Below are 24,808 nucleotides of genomic sequence, written 5' to 3'. Positions count from 1 at the left end.
CACAAGATGAAGGCTTGGGTACCCAGGCACACATTTTGCTTTAGTCACAGATTTTGTCCATGTCTACTTTATAGGAGAAATAACTCCAGTCTTCTGGGCACCCCACAGTTGAACAAATGCTGAATATACGGCTTTCATTAGGTGCACAGATCTGCCAATGGGCTGGTGAAAGAACCAATGCTGAATGAAAGTGCTAAGCTACACATCATCGTAAGAGAAATTAACTTCAGCAGAGATGCAGTGTGTGTGTCTTATGTGGTACTGCTTGCCTGAACTTATGGTAGCTGCTGTGATTGTTTCACTGCAGTTGGGTTGTGGGAAGGGGTATCAGTGACATGGCTGCTGAGGCAGAACTTTGAAAGACAGTGCTTATTTTCTTCTCTTTTTTAAATTTTGCTGAGTAGAAATGTAAACCAAAACCCTGTATTTTAAACTGTGCATTTCTTTTTCTTTCTTTCTTACAGCTTGTGGCCAATGCAATCCTTTTTGTCAGTGTAAATTTGTATGGGGTCTTTGTGAGGATTTTGACAGAAAGGGCTCAGAGGAAGGCATTCCTTCAGGCCAGGAACTGCATTGAGGACAGGCTGAGGCTGGAGGATGAAAATGAAAAACAGGTCAGTTTTTAAGTCTAATTTCTTTTTCTCTGTTTCTTTTGAGATGACTGTAGTTACGTGAATCACAGGTCAGGACATTGCTGCCAAGTGCATGGTAGGGTGTGTGTGTGTGTTTCTGTTGTGAAGGAAGGGTGCTGCCTCCCCCTGACGTGCTTCCGCTCCTCCTTCACAGTGCACACACTCCTCACTCTTCATCTGCAGCACACACAGAAGGTGCAGGCTGACCCACAGCTACTGTCAGCCCTGCTACCAGAGGGGATGTATTTTACGACTGAAGCAAAACTAAGGTGCCATTGCAGTCTAAAACCCTGGGGGGGTTCTGCATGGATGCTTTGGGGTGGGTGTTAGATGTGCTGTAAATACTTCCTTTCTGTCTGTGTGTGCTGTAACCTGCTTGCATTCGTGACAGTTATAAATGAAGTAATCAACATTCTGGGGACAAGGGACTGAACTGATATGCATGAATAACTGCCACCTTAGTAGCTTGGTTTATTTGACACACTTTTATCAATCAATCTTGCAAACAGATTTGGAAGCAACAAGTTAAAAAAGGCTCCATTGTGGAGCTTGCTGCTATTACTAACTGGTCTGAATCTTAAAGCTGCTAACATCTGTTGAGCTGTAAGGTTTGAGCTAGATTTTTCTTTCTACTTAGATGATAATAGAGGGCCATGCTAGAACACATAGATGTAATTCCTTTGACCTATGTGGAATGATGGTAACTTATGCCAATAAAGGTTTTAAGTGGTATTCAAGCCTTGCTATACAAGATGTCAGGGTCCTCAGAGGTTGTGGATATCACATGCTTTTACTTCTCTTCACTTGCAATTTCTCTAGTAAGTCTTTTCCTGTGTGTGAAATAACACAGGTCCTTGAGTACTTTCTATTATGAATTGAGTGAATGGATTTTTATGACCTAGACATACTCTGTAGTAAGTAGATGTCTTTGAACAACTGCGTATCTTTGCTGGCTATGTAAAAATGGTATTAGGATCAAAGCCTTTAGGTTTGGTTCTGGTGTTTTGTGATCCAAAGCTGCAGATTTTCAAAGGCGTAAATGTTCAATAAGTAAATTTGCATGTTGGGCCTTTGAAAAAGTTTTGGGATCCAACATGAAAATAATGTTTGTTTTTGGGTTTCTCTGGTTAGCACATTAGCAATCTATCTTATTTTATGTTTTATCCATGCATATAGAAACACCAGTAAGCAAAAACATTACACGAGTACCATTATTGTTGATAGTATACATAAAGAATCCTGCAAATGTTTTTCCAGTGCAGTATACACATCAGCAAACAGAGTACACTCTTCTCCTACACTTGTGAAATGAGCACAGTGTAAATCTCAATACAGTGGTGAATGCTGATTAGCTGCCAAAAATACCCCGAGAATATTTTCAGTGGCTGCTCTCTCACTATATTAGAATTCCTCTAAAACCAGGGTGAGAATTAAGACCTGATTAGAGGCTACAGAATCACTCTGCAGTTGCTGTGGGATAATGTAGCCCAAGTTTGCAGCTGGCAATCCTCAAGAGTGAGAGGAAAAGAGCCGATGCTGACCTAGTTCAATTTTTGTGATCGTTCCTGTATTTTTGTTCTCTGAAGTGTCAACATTACGTGTTAAAAAGGGCTGATTTTGTTCACCAGACTTTCTTGTCTCCTTCAGATGCTCTGACCTAAATACTGTGGGCCTTTTACATTGCGAATTGTAATCCAGAATGCTAAAACCTTTCCCTGGTACTTCTGTGCAAGTCTCTAAAGGGAAAGGAAAGAACATGCTCTTGGCTTTTGAATATACACAGCCTTCTAGAGTTAAAGTTTTGACTGTGTGAGACAGATCCCACAGCTGAAACTGTAAGTGAGATTTCTTCCTCTGTGTCCTACTTACAGTGATTCTGCTCATCTGGGATGCATTTGTAGTAATAGTCCCACATGATGGTTTTGATGAATCTGTTTTTGTGAGCAAGAGCAAATATCTCCTGTTGTGGCATTTTCAGAGGCATCATGTAGGAGTTCTCAAGTAGGCTCGGGAAGTGTTGCTGGGGAGAAGGGGAGCAGACGGCCTCTGTTTATTTTAGAACTCAGTTTAATGTTCACCCTGTTATCTCTTCTCTGTGGTCACAACAAATAACTGGCCTTGATAGTGGCATCATCCATTTGTTATGTTGCTGAATGTTGGACTGCAATTTCAGAGTAATGTAAGAAGTGAAGGCCAAGAACCAAATAAGTTGTAGACCATGAGAGAATAATTAGAATCATTCACTTGGGATAAGCGTTTTCTCTCCTTGTCTATAAATCTCAGCAGCGAGACCTTCCTCTGCAGAGCAGGCAGTTAAGAATAAATGATAGGAAGGGGCTTAGAGCAGCCTGGTCTAGTGGAAGATGTCCCTGCCCATGGCAGGGTTTGGAACTGGATGACCTTTAAAGTCCTGTCCTGCTCAAACCAGTCTGGGATTCTATGATTCTATGGAATGCTTTGAGGTGGGTCCTGTTCCCTGGACCTGCGCTTGTTTTCTGCTCAGAGCGCCTGAGCACTTCCCCTTTACTCCCACTGCACCATCTCTCTATGTCCACTTCCAGATTGGTCCTTTGCCCAAACAGCAAGCAAGGCATTGTCACCCTGCTCCCTGGAGGACCCCCAGCCCTATAGACTGACAGCCCTACCAATCCTGGCAGCAACCTCCAGGCAGTGCTTCATCCCTTCCCAAGAGAACAAGAAAGGAGCAAGCAGGGATGGGGAACAGCAGATGTGTTCAGTGTAGAGGAAGAAGTATTCTGCAGCTGATGGAGGCTTCTTGCTGTCTGATTCAGAGGGGAAACCAGTAAGGAAGTTGTGGCTCACTGTGTATTAATTCCCAGTGCGGCAGCTCCTGAAGCTGCGCTCTGCTCCAGGAAAGGGATAGCATTGTAACTCTGGGGCCAGCTGGATTTGAAGTGCAACTGGTCCACTGTGTTTAAAGGCCTGTAGACTCCCACTTTCCTGCTCTTTCAGCATTATGTACTTTTGTTGTGCCTATAGTTTTGTGATGGTGGATTTCACTCTGTGCACTCTGCGAAACAGAGCTTCCTTTTAGTTTTTAATAGACTTCTTGTCTGATGACTCAGCTGGGTGCTCTCCAGCTCTTTCTTGTTTTGTGGTAACTTATGAGTAATTATTATACAGTAACTTTATCAATGTCCCACACACACAACACTATAGACTTTTCTCATAACCCTGCTCCTCATTCTTTCCAAGCTGAAGAATCGTAGCCTGTTTACTCTCCTGATACATGGAAGCTATTTCTACCCCACTCTTACCAACTTCATAACAAATCATACTCACTTCCCTCCCTCCTCGATAATAGGAATATTTTTATGCAGGTTCATGCACTGGATTTGGAGATAAAGTGTGTAATTTCCATCAGTAACTTCCTGCAGCACAGGATGATGTGAAAAGTGCCAGTAGTCTGACTTCATGCAAACCTTCTGCCCACAAAATCAGCTTTGATTTAACCTATTTAATCTAATAATCACTGTTTTTTAGTTGCAGAAGTACATGCAACTATGTTTGCAAAATGAAGGCAGTCTTTCTAGCAATTTGTTCAGGTATTTCTTTCCCTCCTAAATGTTACCTTGGTGCTTGCTCACAATCAGAACATGATGATGGGAAAGCAACTGGAGAATAGCAAAGTCTCCAGAGTGGAGACTGGCTGTCTTTAAAAACGATTGTGAATTCACCTTTACTTATCAAACCGTTGGGACTGGAGGGATGTGCTTCATTCCTTCATGAAGTAGTTGTGTACTCCACTACAGTGCATGCAATTTAAGTTTATTACAGGATTTAACATAAGAAGCTGAAGGAAGCACTAAAAACCAGAGGGAGTTAGGAGGCAATGGGCTGAGACAGCCAGTGCTGTGGCTAGCTTCAGGGCCCAAAGTGTGGCACTCCAGCTAGTTTCATTAGTTTTGCTGAGAGGTGGTTGTGGTGTTCCCTTTGCTAGTACACCATGCTACTGCAGTGATGCTGGTTCTGGGAGACAGACTAGCATCTTGGTGTTGCTCTGTGCATGTTCACCAGGTCGTTTGAAGCTTGCTAAATTCCCTTTATGCAATGTTGAATTGTGCATACAGTTCATACAAAGTTAGAATGGTTTGGGTTGGAAGTGACATTCAAGGCTCATCTGGTCCAACCCCCCTGCAATGAGCAGGGACACCTTCAGCTAGATGGGGTTGCCCAATTGTCTGCTTTTGCATGTATATGCATTCAGAGTGTCTGCTGCATTTTAACATTGCATATAGTAACTGGGACAGCACGGAGTCAGAGATCGGATTAATAACTATTCATGGAAAATGAAACGGTGCCAGCAAAAGATACACCACGAGTCTCGGTGCAGAATACATTGAACCTCTGCTTTGGGGCATTTTGGGTTCAAATTCCCTGCTGGGTTCAGATTCCCTTTCAAAACAATTTAGGTGTCACCCATTTTGGATATGTGTGCTAGCTCCTGTACCTTTAGGTAAAAGGATGAACCCACAGCAACCCTCCAGTGGTTTTGTCCATTATGTTTAATTTCAAGCATTTATGAAAAAAAAGGGGGGGAAGGGGAGAATCAACATAATATTTGAGCAAACTGTGTTGAACTTTCATTTTGGTAACAGATAACAGGTTGTTGTGGGGTTTCCTTCCAATTCAGCAGCCAAACTGTGAGGAATCAGTTGTTCACACAGCCTCAGGCAGGAGTAATTTCTAGGGTGCCTGACAACGTGCTTATCAATGCGTAATCAGCTTTCCTCATGTTTCCCCTACTTTTTATTCTCAGAATCTTGACTCTTTTTTAATTGCAATGCAGGAGAAGATGTGAAATTTATCATTAAAACACAGGCCCCGTCTCCATAATCATTCATACTGGCTCTGTGCATCAGCAAGTCACTCTGCAGCAAAGATTTCATCTGCATCATGTGTGGGAATAAAAACGTGCTCTTGTCAAATTATCTAGTGTGCAACAGGGAGGTGATCTGGACTTTACACACATTGCAGCCCGAGATATGCTATCAGATCCTCTGCAAAAGCTAGCCAGTACAGCCTTTGAAAAACACAGGTGAAGTAACTTGTTTTAGCTGACAGGGTGAGCCTGTACTACATCACCACTGTGCTCGGTGTTACAAGGAGGCTTTAAAGATGGATTTATTGTGTTATCAAACCACAATGTCACACAGGAAAGTCCACCTTCAGAAATCTATTTGTTCTTTTCTAGGATCAGGAAAAAGAGAAAATAAGGAGTGTTACAGTTTCAGGCTCTTAGTTGGAACTGCTGGGGCTTTGTGCTCTTAGCCAAATAGCGGCAGCAGCAGCAGAGATGGGAACTTCTCCTGTTCTCGGCTTCTTTTGTCACCTTTGGCTGCTAAGATCCTTACACAGGGCTGAGCTGAACTATTGGCTACCTTTATCCTGCTGCATGGCACCCTGGGCTCAGGTAAAAGGAGTTGCAGAGGTGCATTTCTCTCTCCCACATGGCAATTATGCCCAGAAGCTTTCTACTGTCTAGCACCTGTTAGTCCCCGGTCCTGCAACAGTCATGCATCTGTCTGTTCTTCATACAGCAGACAATAAATCTAAGGGCTGCTCAGGTTAAATGCAAGTGGAAGGCTTCAGCTTCAACCTGAAGCCATTAGGAGCTGTTTGGTACCCCTTGCAAGGCAGGGTGCAGCAAACAAATAAATGTTTTCCAGTTTTACAGCTCTATTACACCTCTTTTTATGCAGAATAAACATCTCATGTGAATGTGGTTAGTGCCATAAGCTGTGTTTGTCACACCATTAGGATTATTCTTACTTATCTTTGGCCAAGTAAACATGAACCTTTTAACTTCCAGGCAGTAATCCCTAGTAGTAGACACATATAGGGGTATTTCATCCCTTCTATCCTGGACACCTTGCTGGAGATGAGATAAGGTTGCAGAGGGACACCTAAGTCTAGAGCTACACAGCCATGTGATAACAGAAAGAGGTGCTTGCAATTAGACTTGAAATTCTGAAGTGTAGAAACTCAGCAGCATACAAGAAAACACACGAGAGTTGGAAATCATGTACATGTCTTTTATTTGCATTGTAATGGTATTATTCTACCCACATTAATTTGAAAAATGTAATGTATGGTATTACAGGAAAATCTCTGAAAGCATTTAAAAGGCCGCATTTATAGCAGCAGGCTAGATCAGTACTGTTACAATGTGGTTTAACTTCACCTCCTGAAAGCTTCCTTTTAGTAAGTGTTGTGGTTTAACCTCAGCAGGGAAATAAGCGCCACAGAGGCACTCGCTCACTCACACACACACACACACACACACACACACACACACACAGTGGAATGGGGGAAAGAAACAGAAGCACAAAAGTGAGAAAATTCATAGGTTGAAATAAAGAGTTTAATAAGTAAAGCAAAAGTCACGTGTGCAAGCAAAGCAAACCAAGGAATTCATTCTCTGCTTCCCATGGGCAGGCAGCAGTTCAGCCACCTCCAGGAAAGCAGGGCTCCATCACATGTAACCGTTACTTAGGAAGATAAAACACCATCACCTCAGATGTCCCCTTCCTTCTTCTTCCCCCAGCTTTGTATGCTGAGTGTGATGCTGTGTGGTATATTGGGCAGTTAGAGTCAGCTGTCCCCACTGTATCCCTCCAGCTTCTTGTGCACCCCCAGCCCACTCACTGGTGTGGTGGTATGACAAGCAGAAAAGGCCTCAACTGTGCAAGCACTGCTCAGCAACAGCAAAGCCATCTCTGCATTATCAACACTGTCTCCAGCACAAATCCAAAACATTGCCCCATACTAGCTACTGTGAAGAAAATAACTCTTTTCCAGCCAAAACCAGCTGGAATTTTGTGACACAAGGTGTGAACAATGGCATCTGAAGAGATTTGTAAAGAAAATAGGGCATATGAACTCTTCTCTTTACTATAAATCTATGTAGTCACTCATCCTCAGTCTAGCAGGGGGATGTCTCACACTGCTGCTTGTAGCAATTTGGTTTTTGCTCATAGATGTATGTATGACATATAGGCATGCCACCTACGTTAAGCTTTTACATGTTGCAATGGATGCTGGCTTCCATTGAATAGAGTAGACAGACATGAATGGATAAGTTAAAAATAGTTGTATCATTCTAAAAGCTGTTGATACCTTGGCTGTTAGGAGTTTTGAAATAAATATTAGGAATATGTTCTGCTTTAAACAACTGCCAATTAAATAAGCTGGTGGTGTTTGACTCTGTGGATTTTCCAGTTTGCTTTTCCTACTTTGTCCCTCTATTTTCCATTAGAGAGAATGGAGGAGGAGGAACAATTAAGAGCACACAAACCTGTCATTAGATAATTAAAAATGCACTACCATACAGTTTTCAATACCTAATAACATTGTGCATAGCAGTTGCTAAGGCAAATATCATAGGTAAGAACACTGGCTATAGCGCATCAGATCCTTAAGTTAAATAGTAAGACAGATACTTCAGAAGTACTTTCTTATGGCTGATTTCTAAATTCAGAGCAATATCCGTGACAGCAGTGCTGTGTTGACACTTTTGCAATGTTTTTCTGTATTTTGGTATATTATATATAATATATATGCACATCTATTACATATATTCACAGTATAAAGTAAAGCAACCTCAGAAGCGATTGCTGGTGTTCTTCCTTCAGCAGAAGGAATTTATAGGGAGCTCTAAAACGTCATTGGGGAAGTTTTCTCTTCCATTTATTTTTATTGCTGTCCACAGAATTGTTTTCACTTCTAGAAGTGCCTTAATATAACAAAAAGCTAGCTAATGCTTTAACACAAGCTTGTCACACTTTGCCTGGACCACTCTTCAAACACAAGGTGGATCTACCATAGAGCAGCAGCTCTGCCAAATAGGTCCATCACATTACAGCACCTGGCCTAGGCACACGTGCAGTTTGTCAAATGGTTCCCAAGTTGCTATGGTGCTACTTAGCACAGATTATCTATCTCCCGCTCAGGATACTGAGCCAGGCAGTTTGCTTTCATTCTGGTGTGTGACACTATGCGCTTGCTGCTCCTATAGGTAGGTGTTTTGCCAGTTCCGTTCAGTCAACATTCTGTGAAGCAAAAGAACTAGACCGCATCTCATTACCTGGCAAAAAAAAAAAAAACAAAAACAAAATAGTCTTAGGTATTTTTTTTAATATTTTCAGGTTTGCCTTTCTGGAGTAAATTTTTGTCTGTTATGTAATTTGAAATCTTTCCCAGGTTTCTGTTCCCCGTTACCTCTTCAGTATAAACTCATTTCATTTGGAGTTAAGGTTCCCTTCAGGCACATTTGATTAGGAATTTCCCAGTTTGACAAGGGAATAATGAACTAAATCTGAGTCACACTTGTTATTTTGAGTGAATGCACTCATTTCTTCCTTAGCATGCTCATGAGTTGGTCCTTGTCTTTCTTCTTCTGAAGGCAATGAAATTTTCTGCTGGTGGGTTAGGCTCACTTCTCTGCTCCGGGAAGACAAAATGAGGACAAGTAACCAAGGACAAAGGCTTTTAGATTTTTCTGATCTAAAAATCTAGGCATTTTTAATTCTAGATTTTTCAGAGGATAGTATTGTATCTTAGTCCTGGGAGGTTTTGACATCTATTCCGTTTGACTGGTTCACGCTGTGATTTGCTTTTGTATCGCTGTACTGAAGGCATCTGTAGTTTTCTAAAAAGGAAATTGTAACTGCTTACCACTTACTATGTCTTCCTTGGGTTCTAAAATTATTGCTTTTGACTTCAGCTTCCTGCTTTTTTTAAATCCTAAGTCTGTTTACACCCACTACTGAGCCCAGTTCCGATCACTAGCAATCAAAAAGCATATCTTTACTGAAGAATTGTTGCTTGTTCCACCACAGGCAAAAATCTGCAATAAGAAAGGGCATGTACTGATATTGAGTGGCTACTGCAGCTCTAAATGTATGCTGTATCAGACAAGAGCAATGTTGCAAAACACCACTCCTAGTGCAGCAGTGTGTCCTTAATGCTCCTCTGATTCTTCCCCTGTTCTGGACCCTCAGCTGCAGATGGGGCTTGGAGCAACCTATCTCGTGGAAGGTGACCCTGCCTGTGCCAGGGGGTCGGAACTGGATGAGCTTTAGGGTCCTTTCCAACCCAAACCATTCTGTGATTCAGTGTTCCGTTGGTGGAGCAAACCAGACATGGCTGTGGACTGGAAAGAGATGAACCTCTAACTGTAGAGGAAATTTACAGCAACAGGGCTAAACCAGTGAAGCTCTGTCTGCTCTTCCTTTTACCCTGGAAGGGGTAGCTTGCAATGCCATCCTCCTAGCATCTTCAGAAGAAAAGATAGAGAGATGCCAGGATTGCTGTCCTGATCCTGTTCATGGGGGAACACATCGCTCTGTGCAGCTCTTCATCCTCTAGCAAACCTGAGTTCACACACGTCTCAGCTGCACACCTGCCTAGGAATTGCATTAGCACTTCTGTGTTCCCTCTAATCATGACATTGGCAGGTGGTTGGTACCCTTTCTGATGATTCTTAAGACCCCTCTTTATGGGGATCAGAAAAGCCTTTTCATAAGGGTATTAAATTTTCATAACCTGTGCTCTAAGTGTGTCTTTTTGGTTTTAATACATATACATATTGTGAGTGAGGGGATCATTTCACTGGAAATGAAACCTGGCCTTCCTGACTCTGCAGAGGCAGGGCAGAGAAAATGGGCAAAACATTTTCTTCCACATAGGAAGAGTAGAACAGTATGTTCAGAGGCTGTTCAGTGCCAAAAAATGTTTCATATTCATTGATATACCCTCAAGAACCCACTTATTAAAATCCTACTGAAGCATGATAGACAGAAGCAAGGACATTTATTAAACTAGCAGCTAATAATGAAGAACTCCTGAAACTCCCATTTGACTTTTTGTTTGTTCGTTTTCCTAGCAACTATTTTCAAGTCTACCTGCTTTCAAGTTATGTCCTCTGCAGAATGGTCTGATCATATCTGTATGGCTACTGAGCTGCATTATAGTGAGGCAAATAAAGATACCTAACATATAAAGGCACTATTTGGTATTGTGAATTTAGCTTCATCTCATTCAAGTTCACTTCCAGTAGGAAGATTTCCATTAACTGGAACAAATATCATCTTTTTCCTGTCAAGCTTTCTGTGATGGTTTTGTGGATACGTTGAATTTTGCCAGTTCAGTTTCAGGGAGAGTGAATACTAAGGGGGAGGAGGGGAGTAAAAAGATTAATGGTAGTCTGATGCTGCAGTCATTTATTCATTGCCACTTTATATCTGGTGTCAATGCTGTTAGCTTTCCTTTCAGAAGATTAATCCTTACTGATATATTTCTAGAGCATTCTGATTTAATAGATAAAGAGGGCAACCAGGAAAACAGGCTATGCTCCCTGTGCTTCCTTGTTTCTCCTCATAGCTTCTCTCTGCTCGTGTTCCTGCTGAACAAGATTTGTGGAGCTGATCTCAAGCAATCTTCCAGTCCATTCTGGAATCACAGTTGCCTTTTTAGTTCAGTGTCATGTAAATTCTCCATAGTCATTCCATGCTCAGTGGGTATCCTGGGCTTTTTTTGCATACAGAGATTTCCAACTTGTTTCATCTCATGTGTTTTTGTGGATGGTACCTAAAAGGCACAATGTACTGCTGAGCTTTTCTCATTCTTATCATTCCACTTCTTGTGTGCTATCCTATGAACTTTATACCTTCAAGCAGTTTGGTGGTCTCTGTGTCCACTCTTTAGCCCGATGCTTGTGCATTCCATGTTCCCATTGCTCTGTTTTAGTCAAAACTTCACCCACCCCTATCTCTTTCACAAAGTCTTACCTTTCCCATTGTAGCTAATAATGTTCCATGTGGAACATACCAATGCCTTGTTAAACCCTATGCTGATGATACATCCTTCTTTTCTTTTATTTAACCAAAAATAATCAGTTAACCATACCATAGAAAGATGTCAGATTGGTCTGGTACAGGTCTGCTCATCCTGAATCCATCTTGTAGTTCATACATAGTATATTGATCATCTGCCATACCTCTGTGCTGTTAGCCACCCTCATACTACTAAAAATTTGTGCATTAGATGGCAGCTGTGTGGATATTGTTGTATTATGATGATTTTAATGATGACTTACTGATAAACGTTATTCTTAAAGATATCTCGGAAACGTTCTGAAACATTGCCACCTTGTGGCTTTTAAAGAATCACTGTCTTTAAAGGTGCTTTTTCTTGTACTTGGTTGAAGGGAAGGGCATAGCATAGTTTAATTTAAATTAATGCACTAATGAAATCTGCTGTCTTCGTTTTCCAGCTTACAGGAAGTGTAAATGAATCCTAGGAATTGTACACAAAGTTATTCTTCCATGCATCGCAGTAGGCTTCTTTTCTCTGTTTTCCTTAAGGGAATTAAAGTGGCTGTGCAGTGTAACATGGGGATGTTTGTCCTCATAGCCTTTCTCTGCTATTGTTCCTGTTTGAACAATACTTGTGGAGCTGACCTCAAGTTACCCTGCTCACACTCCTCCAGTCCATTCTGGAATCACACTTGCTCTTCTAATTATGCTCTTATTAGAAGAGTGAAGTTATCAAGGTATAATCAGGAAGCAGGTGGTAATATTTAGGATGTTAGGATGTACTTTGGAGTCCCTGCTGACTCAGTAGAAGCTGAATCTCAAAATTATATAGATGAGTTGACTTTGACATAGTTAATGTTTTGTATGCATGTCTGATGCTTGTCTTCTTCAGGAAAACAATGCTGTTTAAATATGGTGGCGCTTTCCAAGCATAGCAATAGCAAAAGGGGATCTGTGATAGCCTGTAAAAATTGGTGGGTTAGATTTCATGTTTTGTGTTGTAAAAACCTTCAAGAATAGATGATAAAAAAAAGAAGCTCCTTTCTTTTGGGAGCTTCTTTTCCTATCTGTCATCATTGTTAGAGAGTTACTATAACAAACAAAACCATTTGTGTTTTATCAGCCAGGAAACAAACGTGCCAAACCTGCTTCTGTTACCTTTTATTTCTTTCTTTTTAAAGTGCCTATGAAAAGACAAAAAGCAGTGGCCCATAGGCGTGCAGTCTACCTTGAATAACATGGTTCAGTACCGAGGAGTGTGTGAAGGGATCAAGATCTGGAATGCCTTCCGGAGTCACTGCTTTCGCCAGCATGAGCTTGGGAATCTCTGAGTCCTGTTTTGAGCAAGCTCTGCAAGACAGAGCTCTCTGCCAAGCCAGGGTCCAGGCTCCCTGGTGGGTGCTTGTGTAAGCAGCAGCTCCAGAGGAACCCGACAAAGCTGACTCAAAGAGACCGAGTTGTATCCATTGCAGTTCTGTTCTCATAGGATTGACAGATATGCAAAACACTACATTTTTCTGCATGGCCTTCAGCCAGTCCAGACTGTAAGTTCATTTTCAAGGTGCTTTCCCCTAGATGTTCATATGCATCAGCATGAGAGGACAAGAAACAATGAAATTCAAACAACCAGAGAAACACGAGAGCCTGCTATGTTGAGGCAATGCTACAGTTCCTCTGGCTGTTTCTCTTCTGTATATCAGAAGAAATGGCAACAACTGTTTCCTTTGATAAAATAGTCTACACTGACTATAAATAAGATTTCCATATTGTTCTCTATTTATCTTATATGATAATCTACAGGAATACAATTTAGCATGGAGAAGCACAGCAAGTGTATCCAGTTTACAGGCAGAAAGTCATGAGGGGTCATCCAACTGCGCAGCAGGCAATGGGAAAGAAAGGAGAGGATGCTGGCTGGGAACATTTTTGTGCATTTCAGTCTTCTTTTCTGGTGAAGGGAGAGTGGGTTCATAAATGATTTACAACTTGCTGAAGGAATTTTAAACTGTATCACGGTCTTTTCCCGTACAGATGTCAAAATAAATCATTTTGTATAATAGGAATAGAATGTGGTATTGGACTGGATAGTATTGTTTAGGGAGACGCGTGAAATTACTATAAATCAAGGTGAAGATTTCAAAGGGACTTTGAGCAAGTCGTAAGTGTTTGCAAGGAGCAGTAAAATAAGAAAGACAATAAGGGAGACAGGCACAAGAGATGTATTGGGAACGTGCACTGGGGACTCCCATACAAGCAGAGCTGGGTGGGAGAAGCTGTCCAGACCAGGGATGGGGACGGGAGAGAGAGTTGTGCTGTGAAGTCTCCAAGCTTGGAGAAAGCTGAAGAGACCATTGGGGCAGAATGGAGTGCAGATGATAGAAACTGTTGCTTCGGCAATCTCTGCTGTCTGTGTGCTTCTTCCTGCATTCCTTCTTAGGAAAGTACTGCCAGAGGGTGCTGAGAATTGAGCTCCCCTGCTATTTTAGAAGCCATGTGTGTGTGTGTGGTAGGGTGGCATGATGGCTTCAGGCTTCCCCAGGAGGCCACAGGCAACTTCCACTCCTGATCCTTGTGCTGTTGCCCCCCTTGATACGCAGCAGTCAGAAGGGGCCTCTGGAGGTCATCCAGTCCAACCACCCCTCAAAGCAGGACTGCAGCAATACCAGTTCTGGTCAACTGTGGCTTTGTCTAGTCAGGTCTTGAATAACTGCAAGAGTGATACCCTGACTCCAAGCAAGAGCAAGACTTGCAATGCAGGAGCTTATACATGCAATTTGGATTGAGAACATTCCAAACAACAAGTAGTAATACATGTTCTTTTTGGGTATTAACAATGGGAAGCATTTTCCATTTCTCTGGTTTTGTGTGTTTTCCTTCTTTGTCATGTGGATATTAGTGTGGGTTGTTGCATAGTGCCAAGGTAACACCAAGCAATTCCGAATTGGCTTACTGTTCACATTTGGACTTGCCTTGGAGTCAAATAAATCTTTGTTCATTCTCTTATTTCTAGCAATGCTTTACTGCTGGGGGGAGAAAGAAGTCTGGATGTTTTGCTAAATCTGTTGTCCTTTTCAAAATTAATTAAGTCTTCATTAATGGTGCAGAAATCCTCATTAATAAGGATAAGGCAGTTGAGAGAGGCAGACAGTTTGGCATTCCAAATCCCAGGCTAGGCTTGGCAATTTAAAATACAAATCTAATTAAAAATGCTGTGAATGAAGGAGACATAGGTCCTCATCTGCCATTTTCTTTTCATAACAAGGTTTGTGCAGAGAATGCAAAATCACTGGCAGACAATTACAGTCTCTGAAAATAATCTTTGTTTTCAGCATGTGATTTGACTTTAGACTGTGTTAATGCTGAGCAAAGATTTACAGCAGGAGAAGAGTACAAATTCCTAAAATAGCCTCAATCAGTCATGGAGCCAAGATTTCATTTTCTTGGTAGAAACCAGCTGTAATAAACCTAAACAGCATTGTGGATCAGCGAGAAAAGTGGAAACATGGGAACATTTTCTCTCTGCTGGGCCCTGTGTTTTGGAATATGCTACGTGTTGAGGTTATCTCGATACAACATCATTTGTCACCAGTAAGGAGGTCTGCAGCATGAGCGTTGGTTTATTCTATCAAAGCTGTGGCTAATTGATTGGTGCTCTCTGTCTCACTCTTATTTTTCTGACACCAGCCATCCCAATCAGAGGCAACAACCGCTCAAGCATGAATGTCACCACAAATGTGATCGGCCTTGCTTCAGCGCTGTCACTTGATCCATTCAATGCGCTAGGCAGCCGTACACATCTAGTTTGCCTTTTACTCTGGTTTTCAGATTACTTTTATAATCAGGCCAGCCATACAGGAGCAAATGAAAAGTATCAGATGATGGTAGGACTTGCTCAATAGAGACACAGCCAGAGCCCTCTACCAAACCTTCCAGCAGCTGTATTCGATGTACATGAATTCGCTCTTGCAGCTCCAAACCTCTGAGTCTTTGAGCATTCCTTAGGCTGACCTGAAGGGCAGTACCACTTCGCTTGACAGATGGGATTTCGCCCAAAATAAAAGCGACTTTTCTTATTTTTATTTTTTTCTAGAGGTTTAGATTCTGTCTTTTTTTCATTTATTTTTCAGTGTTTTGATGCTTTTCATTGTTTCTTACATTTCCAATCTCTCATCCAGTGATGATTCTTCACAGCTGCAATGCTGCTTTCCTTCTTGGGCTGAAGGGTCCGCAGTGGCCACCCTTTGAGAAAGCCATTATTGAGTCTTTCCTTTCTCCGTGAATCTGAGGCTGCTACTCCTCTTTGTAAAGACTACAATTCTCCCTCACTAATCCAGCTTTCTTTTTCTTGTTTTCTTTTGTCATTCTTTGTGTTTTGCTTTCCACCTCTAATGGAAAAAGCAAGCCACCACAATGTGACACCTGATATCATCGATGCTGTCCAGTGCTCCATCCTGCAGCTCTCCAATCCTACCTTCGCAGTAAAGTGTGTCCTTACTGGACATCATAAAATTGGTATCCAGCATCTCTACTGCCCAATAGGTGCTCAGCTCATTTTGCAACCTCAGTATATTTCAGTCAAAGCAGTAAATCAAATGCAAGACACAAGGAGTGGGCAACAGAGCTTCATAAGATCCGCTGTTGACAAAACTTGGTCAGCGTTTCAAAACAAATTTGTTTTGAACATTAACCCAAATTTTGGGTCACCCAAATAGAATTCTGTTGCAGAGATATATAATTAACATAGAAATTATAGCAATTAACCATTTTCTACCAAGGTGTGAGACTCTATATTTAATCTGAAATAGATGTATGCATAAGCTGTTAACAGATATTTAATTCCATCATATTCTTTGCAGTGTTCATAGTATACATATGAGAAAAATAGGAAATAGTCTTGGTTAATGATCTTTAGCTTCAAGGCCACATGAACTCCACAAACATATGGGGGAACTTTAGTCTAAAGTAAATACCAGGACAGTTCTCCAAAGTTTAACTTATTCCTTGGTGACATGAATATTCAATGTGTCTTCTTCCAGAAAACCTGTAAAATTAAAAGCCCTTTGAGTATTATTTGTTGGCTTTGGCTGGTGAATGTGTGCATGTGAGCAACTTGTCTGTGCAGATACTGTCTTCTCAGGCTTAATTGTTGTTCCTTATTTATTGAATGTCATTTAAATAAAAAGAGGATGTGGTTTGGCCAAGATCTGCACTTCTGTGATGTCTCACGCCTGCCATTATCATCAGATAACAGGATCACAGAATAGTTGAGGTAGGAAGGGAACTCTGGAAATCATCTGGTCTGACACCCTCGTTTCCAGCATAAGCTGCTCCATCACTTTTCCAGGGCTCAAGGCGAAACTAGCATGTAGTTGCCTGGGTCCTTCTTCTTGCTCTTCCTGAAGATAGGATTGACCTTTTCATTTCAGAGATTGAGAGTGACCTTGAAATGACGTATGACAGCTCCATCAGTGGGGTGTATCCATTGGGGCCCATGGAATTATGTATGTGCAGTTTGCTTAAGTATTTCCTGACCTGATCCTCTTCCACCAAGGGTGCCTCTGTCCTTCCTCCAGCCTTTCCCTGTGATTTCTGGAACCTGTAATTCCTGAATCAGATTGGATGTGGGTGTGTGAACTCATTCAGTCTGTTGCTATGGCTGAAGCAAGCAGTTCTGCTGGCTAAGCTTGGAACTGCATTTTAAATGGCAAGTGTTTTCTAAGTGAAAACAAAGCTGAAATAGGTATCTAAGAGCACCTTAGAACGCATAAGAACACCCAGTGCAAGTTTTCTGGGTGGTATCTGTGAATGGGCCAGAATAGAAAAACTATAGCGGTCTTTATAGTCAATACTGATGAGATCCAACACGATAGAGGTCCTTTTTATGCAAGTATGTGACCTATGCTAAAACTCTCTGGGGATATACCAAGAAGAGATGTGTTTAACCAGGGGTTTGTACTGATGGATTCCATAAGTGAGCTGGCTGGAGCAGACATTGCCACACTGGATATATGCCATTAAAACCGTGCCTTTATTACTGTTGTGCTGATTCAGACAGTGGATAAATCTATCATCCACACTCGCTGCTTAAAAACCAGCTGTCATAGTCCTTGTAATGCAACACACTCAATAGATTCAGAAATAGGACACACAAAAGGATAGCAAATGATCCTGGAAAGTCCTTTCCAGACAGATAAATTCTACTAACAATAAAGTTGTTATTATTAGTATTGTGATGTTAATGAAAATTATGTACAATTATCTGCTCTTGAAGCTGACTCTTCCCTTTCTGTATAGTTTTTTGATATTGTCTTTTGTGCAGAAGACTTAATAAAGACACCCACGCAGCTTGCAGAAGTTTGAGGTAAATGATTCATATTATTTATGCAGCAGATATTCTCAAGAAGCAAACTAGATCAGGAAAAGATTTAGTTTGCTAGTTTAAGACTTTTGAATAATGGTCACCCACTATACCACAAGCCTGATCTTGTTTACGCTTTCCTTTAGGAACGTCTCTTGATGAGTCTGCTGCCCAGGAATGTTGCAATGGAAATGAAGGAAGATTTCCTGAAGCCTCCCGAAAGGATTTTCCACAAGATTTACATTCAAAGGCATGACAACGTTAGGTAGGATTGATGTAACCCATGAAATAATTTAAAGCAGAGAGTATTTGATACAAATACAGTGATGCAAAACTGCAGTCAGGTCTTAGAGGAAAAAAAGCCAGCAATGTAGCAAATATTTGTCATTTATGCAGAGAGGGGAATGGACACAATAGGAAGACTTTATGGTCTTCTCAGAAGATGATGGTGAATCAATAAATGGCTTAAAATAGTAGTGCTAGGAGGCAGGCAACTTTTTTTGAGTGAGAATTCATTCTTTTTGTACTGTATTACATTTTGGGTGAATAGGAGTATTTATTTTGCATGGTAACTCCTACACATTTATATTTTCCTGATATTAAGATGGATTTCTTTGAATGCAATAGATTTTCCGGGTGATAGCATGGAAATACAGCAAGACAGTGTGATGTAAACTTAAAAATGTGTATTCGTCCCCATCATATGAGCATTGCTCCTCAGAGGTTATTGGCTGAGGCTCGATTCTGTTTCTCACTCCTGTTCAGTAGAAGAAGACTGTTGTGCAAGGGCCCTCATATATATTGATTGTTGTTAAAGTGCATTCTCATTTGCTATTCTTCTCTGACCCCCCCAACAAATTCCTTAAAGGCCTTCTCTGAATTATGGTGTTTTACCCTACTGCCTCTAGCTACCTTTTCTCCAAGTGCTTTGCTTCCGCACCAAAAACAGGTTTACTTGGTGGCACCCTTGTACTGAGCAAGGTGTAGGCTTAGTATTGATGCCACAGAACTGCCTTTATTTATACTGTGTACTAATATGGCAATGGACTAAATCCCTCAGGACCTCCTCCTCTCCCTCATCCACCGTAAAGTCGTTCTCTTACGGTTCAGCTTATCTTCTATTGAGAGGAATGTAACAGTTGCAAGGACCACTTCCTCATGACTCCTTGTTGCGCCTGTGTGAGTGAGGGAATCAGAGATGGCTGTGATGGGAGTGTTTAAAGGACCAACAAATTAGCTCATTTTTACACTGTAAAATGGAACATTACTGAATTTGTTCAGTAGCAGCTCACTTCTTGCTAATGGTAAAATCTTACATGATGTTGATCAGCATCACTATGTATACAAAACTCTTAGTCTTTAACCGTCACTTTAAAGGTAGCTCTAAGCATACATCACCCCAGAGCTGATGCTGCCAAGATAGCATTATTGGTTACAGTCTTTGATGGTTCTCAGTTGCCAAAGTCAGGCTTCATAGCTCCTGAAGGATACACTTCAAGATCATAGTGGGCTGTCTTCCTCCTTCTCCAGTTTTCCTTGCTTATGCCTCCTGCCTTATGCTGTTACCCCACATACACATTTGTGAGGACACTAAATTCAAGCATCAGAAAGGAAAAATGATCAAAATAATCATTTATAAATTATCATAAAATGATCATAAAATGATCAAAAAATATCTGTGGCTCATGAGAAGGAAATAGTCCATATATAGTTCAGAAGCCGTTTCAGCACAGTGTACAGATGATACCTTACTGAGGTGGCCTCAGCCAAGGTTGCCATGAAGGATGTGAGGGCCAGATGTGAGCCAGATGTAATACTTAGGAGTATGGTTTGTAATATACAAGAGACAGCTCTTTCTTAAGATTAGATGAAGTAATGTAGGATTAATCTTTCCTTCTTTATCCCTTATCTGGTCCTACAGGGCTGAGGAATTTACCGGTTGCACATGTATGTACAGTGGCTACTGTAAAAACACACTAGTCCTGACTGAATCTTTTCATGCAGCTCTAATTCAATTAGGTAATTTCAGGTTGTGTTTCAGCCCTGAATGGAGCCCTCAACACATTTTGTTGTTTGTCTCTTTTGGAATGGACTTTTCCTACTCCATTAGATATGAATGACGCTGTTTCAACACATGCATGGATAAGGGTATGGGTGACTTGGTATGTTAACAGACGGCTACTCAGTCTGCTCTGTAACTCAATTAATGTTCATGAGATAAACAGAAAGTGATCAATCGAACTGCTACCAATTGCTCAAACCTCTGGTATAGCAGTTTCATTTAACCTGGTTTTTACAGTGTGAAATAGAACTGGCTGCTTTGAAAGAAGAGATATTCATTTCAGGCAACACACGTGCTGGGATAAAGCTACCAATAAAAAGATTCCTTATGGCCATTTAGAGGCTGTTGTAACCCAGTCTGAGGCCAGAGCACAGCTTGCGGCTATTTATTTATATGCAAATATGTCTGGTCTGTACTGTCTTCTAGAAGACATCAGAACTCGAAACACTTTGGAGTTTAACTTACCCATGTCAGTGTTTTAAAAAGCTGTGATCACGAGCCCTATGAGCCTTTTGTATGCAGTCTTTCTGAGCTCATAAAACTTCAGGGTGAACTAGTTTATGTAAAAACACATCCCCTTTTGCTCTTAGTTTTAACAGCCCTCTTTAACTTTTTGAGAGCATTGTTTCTTAATCATTGCAGTGACTTTTAGATAAAATTATCAGTAGTTTTTCATTAGGGTTGATCTTTAAGGGAAGCAAAACCCCTACAGGTTCCTTTCTGAGGCAGCACGTGCTATTAGAATATCATCCTTACAGTAAGTTGTACTCTAATTAAACAAATGGCCCAAGTGGAAATGAAAAACAGGGCACGTAACCCCTCCTTACATTGCTGAGCATTTGTTTATACAAGTGGCTCCACTGAAACCAGCAGGACTATTCAAGGGCACAAAGCGCATGAATGAGCGTTGTTAAAAGTGAACATTTACCACCTACAGGCTCTTACATCTTTTGTGTAACTTGGCAGGGTTTTTCCTCCTGAACGCCCTGTAAAGTGACATAGAAAAGGGTTGCTCTGTCAATACTCACAGTTGGGAAGCAGCTTAAATCCCTTAGACCAAGCCACAGGCTTCCCTCGCTGGGTTTTAGCAGGTGCTGCAGCTTCCTGCAGTGCTGCGGGAGAGCTGCAGTCACTGGGCAGGCACTGGCTATGCCTGCCTGCAGGGATCAGAGGAGAGGAAACAGGAATACACAAGGTCCTGGAGGGATGACTCAGGCCTTGTCAACGCAGCAATGCTCCACACAGGCAAGAAATATGAGATAAGAATGCGTGTAACTTGTATGCCTGTGTTGAAACAGCTCAACACCTTGTTTGTGACAGAGATGAGATGACTGTTTATAATGCTTTCTTTCCTGAAGTTGCTTGCTGCAGTGTTGCCTTGCTTTTATTCAGAATTTTTATACCGGAAGCAGTTAGGAATAGCTGTTTGTGTATCAAACCAAATACTCCAGGTAACTTTAAAAACGTCCTTAAGAAACCTCCATTAAAAATCAGAATCATGGAAAACATAGTGGTTGGGGTTGGAAGGAACTTTAAAGATCATCTAATTCCAACCCACTGTCATGATCAGGGACAGCTTTCACTAGAACAAGTTTCTCAAAACCCTGACCAGCCTGACCTTGAATACTCCCAGGGATGGGGTATTGACGGCTTCTCCAGGCAACGTGTTCCACCCTCATAGGAAATAATTTCTTCCTTGTATCTAATCTAAATCTACCCTCTTTTAATTTCAAACCGCTACTCCTTGTTCCATCACTAGAGACACCGGTAAAAAAATCTGTCTTTCTTGTAAGCTCCCTTTATATACTGAAAGAGTGCAATGAGGTCTCCCTGGAGCCTTCTCCAGGCTGAACAGCCTATCTCTTTCAGCCTTCTTCACGGGAGAGGTGTTCCAGCCCTCTGACTGGTTTTGTGACTCCTATCTGGATGTGCTCTAACAGGCCCTTGTCTTTCCTTTCTTGTGCTGGGAGCCCTAGAGCTGGATTCAAACACTCCAGGTGGGATCTCATGAGTGTGGAGTGGAGGGGGACAATCACCTCTCAACCTGCCAGCCGTGCTTGCCTTTATGCATCCTGGGGTACAGTTGACTCTCTGGGCTGTAAGCACACAGTGGTGACTCATGTCCAGCATTTCATCCACCAGTACCCCCAGCTCCTCCTCTGCAGGGCTGCTCAATCCATTCATCCCTCAGTCTATACCCACACTGGGGATTGCCCACACCCAGATGTTCAACAAGGTCTCTTGTTGAATTTCATGAGGTTCACGTGGGCCCGCTCCTCAATGGATGTGTGGTTTAAGTCCTGGAAAGGATAACCATAGCTGTTACCTTGAGAGAGAAAACCAGTAACAAAAGCGTGTCTTGCATCTCAAAGTGGTAAGAGGGAAGGTTTCAGATACTGCTGCTGCTGTCTTGCGCTTCAGGAATACTCAGTATCTGTTCCTCTGCGCTTTTGTAAGCAAGCAGGCAGCGTTAGGAGCAAGCAAACCTCTGTGGTTTCATGCAGGGCTTAAAATCAAGAGCAGGAGTTTGACAAAGCTCTGCTCAATAATTGATTATCTTTTCCCCTAGACTTTAATTAGAATATTGACAAGCTGTTGTAACCTATGATGCTGATCACTGTCTGTCTAAAAGCCAAAGGGATTTAAGTTTTTACCAGATTAGCCAAACTTCCTGATCCTGTGAAATTACTGGTGAAAACCTGGTATGACTGAAAGCTAGAGGACAGATGCCGGGTATCTCAAAGAACATAGGATTGCAGAGGTTTTGGTATAGCACACAAGCAAAGAGAATGATAGCTCCTTGGGGTCCCTTTGCTCAGCTGTGAGATGGAGGAGTAAGAGCATTGCTGAGCCCCTGGACAATGAGGCAAGGCCAGGCTTAGCACTGTAATAACTACTTAGACTTGCTAACCATCACATTTACATGGCTTCTCACGGAGAGCAGTGCTTGAATCATGTGCGAGCTATGCTGTTGAACAAACAGAAGGAACCTTTGTCCTTTGTTTCCACTTTCTTTCCATTTCCATTTCTCTTCTTTCTTTAATAGTTTCAGTTTAATTGAGATTGTGGGATTTCTGCTTTTTCACCAAGTGCCCCAATGGCATCGTTAAGATTTCTATGGAATTAAAGCAGGGAGAGTCATATCCCCGAATGGCCGTTAAGAGAAATGGTTGTTAATAGGTAGTTTCTCTCTTCTTGTTTTTATATATGATAATACCTGTATTTTTAAAATGAGATCACTTGGCAGTCACTGTGAAGTGTCCCTTAGTACACTATAGCACAATGAGGACTCTCTCATGCATAAATAAGGTAGCCCTAGTTTACTCTAATCCTCTCTGAGGATGTGAACCTCCATGGCAATTAGTGATTAAGCTCCAGTGAACCAAGGCTACTTTGCTCTTGAATGAGTGCATCTACAGGACTGATTAATGTGCCTTAACACTGATGTCATTCCTCTAGTTGCTTTAACTTTTCTAAGTATATCAATGTTAGACATGGCCTACATTTAAGACTGTTATTATTTTTGTGGGAATTATATATCCAGCTCGAAGGCAAGGGAATTTCAGTGTTCATTTGTGTTGTGCTGAGCAGCAGGTGGAGACTTGGACTTTGAACACATTGGAATGTATTTGAAAATATGGTTTGGCCCTGGAAACACTTCGGGCATATCACTGGAATTCTGGCACTGTACATCTTATCATTTCTCTCTTTAACACCCTTACAACTTTCATGACCAGAGCAAGAATTATAATCTCTTTTCTGTTCTCTCTCTCTGTGACAAATATTCCTGTGTCCTGATAAATGCCTTCTGTGTCCTTCGTGTTCAAAAAACCTGAGCAGGATGTAACAGGGGAGAAAAAGCTTATTGCATGAGATGGGTGATTTGACTCCATAGTCAAAACCCGGTATCACAGGCCAAGATGCTGCCCTAATTTGTTTGAGACATTGTATGGCAAAGAGTACATGTTGGAGCTGCCCCACAATACTTGCAGTCCAAGTAGTAGGTGAAGAGGAAACACACGGGTACAGACAGGTGAAGAAGCACAAGAGAGACTGACTATTGGTCAGCATACCTGTTAAGATAAAATGAACCACCTAATGAGTTTCAATGCTATGTTTAGAGAGTCAGAGCTGTGTGAGAAAGGGTCACCCTTCTCAGGACTGCCACCTCTGAGCGGCAGCAGACTGTGGAAGCAGCAGGCTAGCTGTGCTGCTTGCGCTTTGGGTCTCCAAAGCCCCTGTTCATCCACTGGCTGTTTCCTGCTATCCCTGCTGAACAATCATGTTTGTTTACTTGAATTTCAGGCTGCTTTCAACAGAAACGCAGCAGCTGCTCAGGTTGTAGCGTCTCATGGGTATAGAATAGAGCAGAGTTCCTCTAAAGGAAAAAGGCAGGGCTTGTACTCACAGCATTGCCCCCCCCATTTGTACCATGTCCAGGCATGGTTCTACTTTGCACATTTGAAGAGTATACAAATTTGTGCAGAACCTCTCATGCCAAGAAAGCGTAACAGCAGTCACATTACCTAACCGATTGCATTGGCTTTAAGATGGATACAGGTAACTGCAGTATGAAACACTTCCTAGGCATAACTGAACAACTGTGTCTGAGCTCATGATAATTACATGTTTTACCTAAAATACCTACCTATTGCAATTATATGCTCAGTTATGTATTGTGGCTACATTTACAGACTTTTTTTGTATTAGATTATACCTTTTTTGTATAATTACCAGTGGTTTGAATCTAATGAGCATTTTTCAAGTGTTTAAAGGCTTAACAAGAACCCCATCTTGACTTATTAAGGTAGTCATATGTAAAATAACTTTCAGCTTAGCTGAATGATTATGCATAAATGTATTTTCTGTGTTCTGTGCTTAAATAATTGAGAGTTTTGATGTAAGTCTACATGTCAGC

The 24,808-nt window shown here is 41.6% G+C and overlaps 2 protein-coding genes across 3 annotated transcripts in view; both read left to right on the top strand.

The window, feature by feature from the left end:
• CCDC201 (coiled-coil domain containing 201) overlaps positions 1 to 24,808 on the top strand; it is a 385,512-nt gene that overhangs the window by 263,047 nt on the left and 97,657 nt on the right. The window lies entirely within an intron of this gene.
• Positions 1 to 24,808, top strand: part of ADCY1 (adenylate cyclase 1) — a 141,767-nt gene that overhangs the window by 42,959 nt on the left and 74,000 nt on the right. For both annotated transcript variants that reach the window (XR_009966072.1, XM_062625381.1), the window contains exons 2-3: positions 465 to 614; positions 17,975 to 18,093. Coding sequence is in view for 1 of the 2 variants with exons in the window: in XM_062625381.1 (XP_062481365.1) it covers positions 465 to 614; positions 17,975 to 18,093 (269 nt within the window). In the remaining variant the exon portion in view is untranslated. The remainder of the gene's footprint in view (positions 1 to 464; positions 615 to 17,974; positions 18,094 to 24,808) is intronic.

This window comes from Pezoporus occidentalis, unplaced genomic scaffold, assembly GCF_034315485.1.
Source record: "Pezoporus occidentalis ecotype Australia unplaced genomic scaffold, CSIRO_AGI_Poc_V1 ctg28, whole genome shotgun sequence".
In the NCBI taxonomy this organism is placed as follows: domain Eukaryota; kingdom Metazoa; phylum Chordata; class Aves; order Psittaciformes; family Psittacidae; genus Pezoporus; species Pezoporus occidentalis.
The sequence above is the reverse complement of the archived record's forward strand: the minus strand, read 5'-3'. Positions and strand labels throughout refer to the sequence as shown.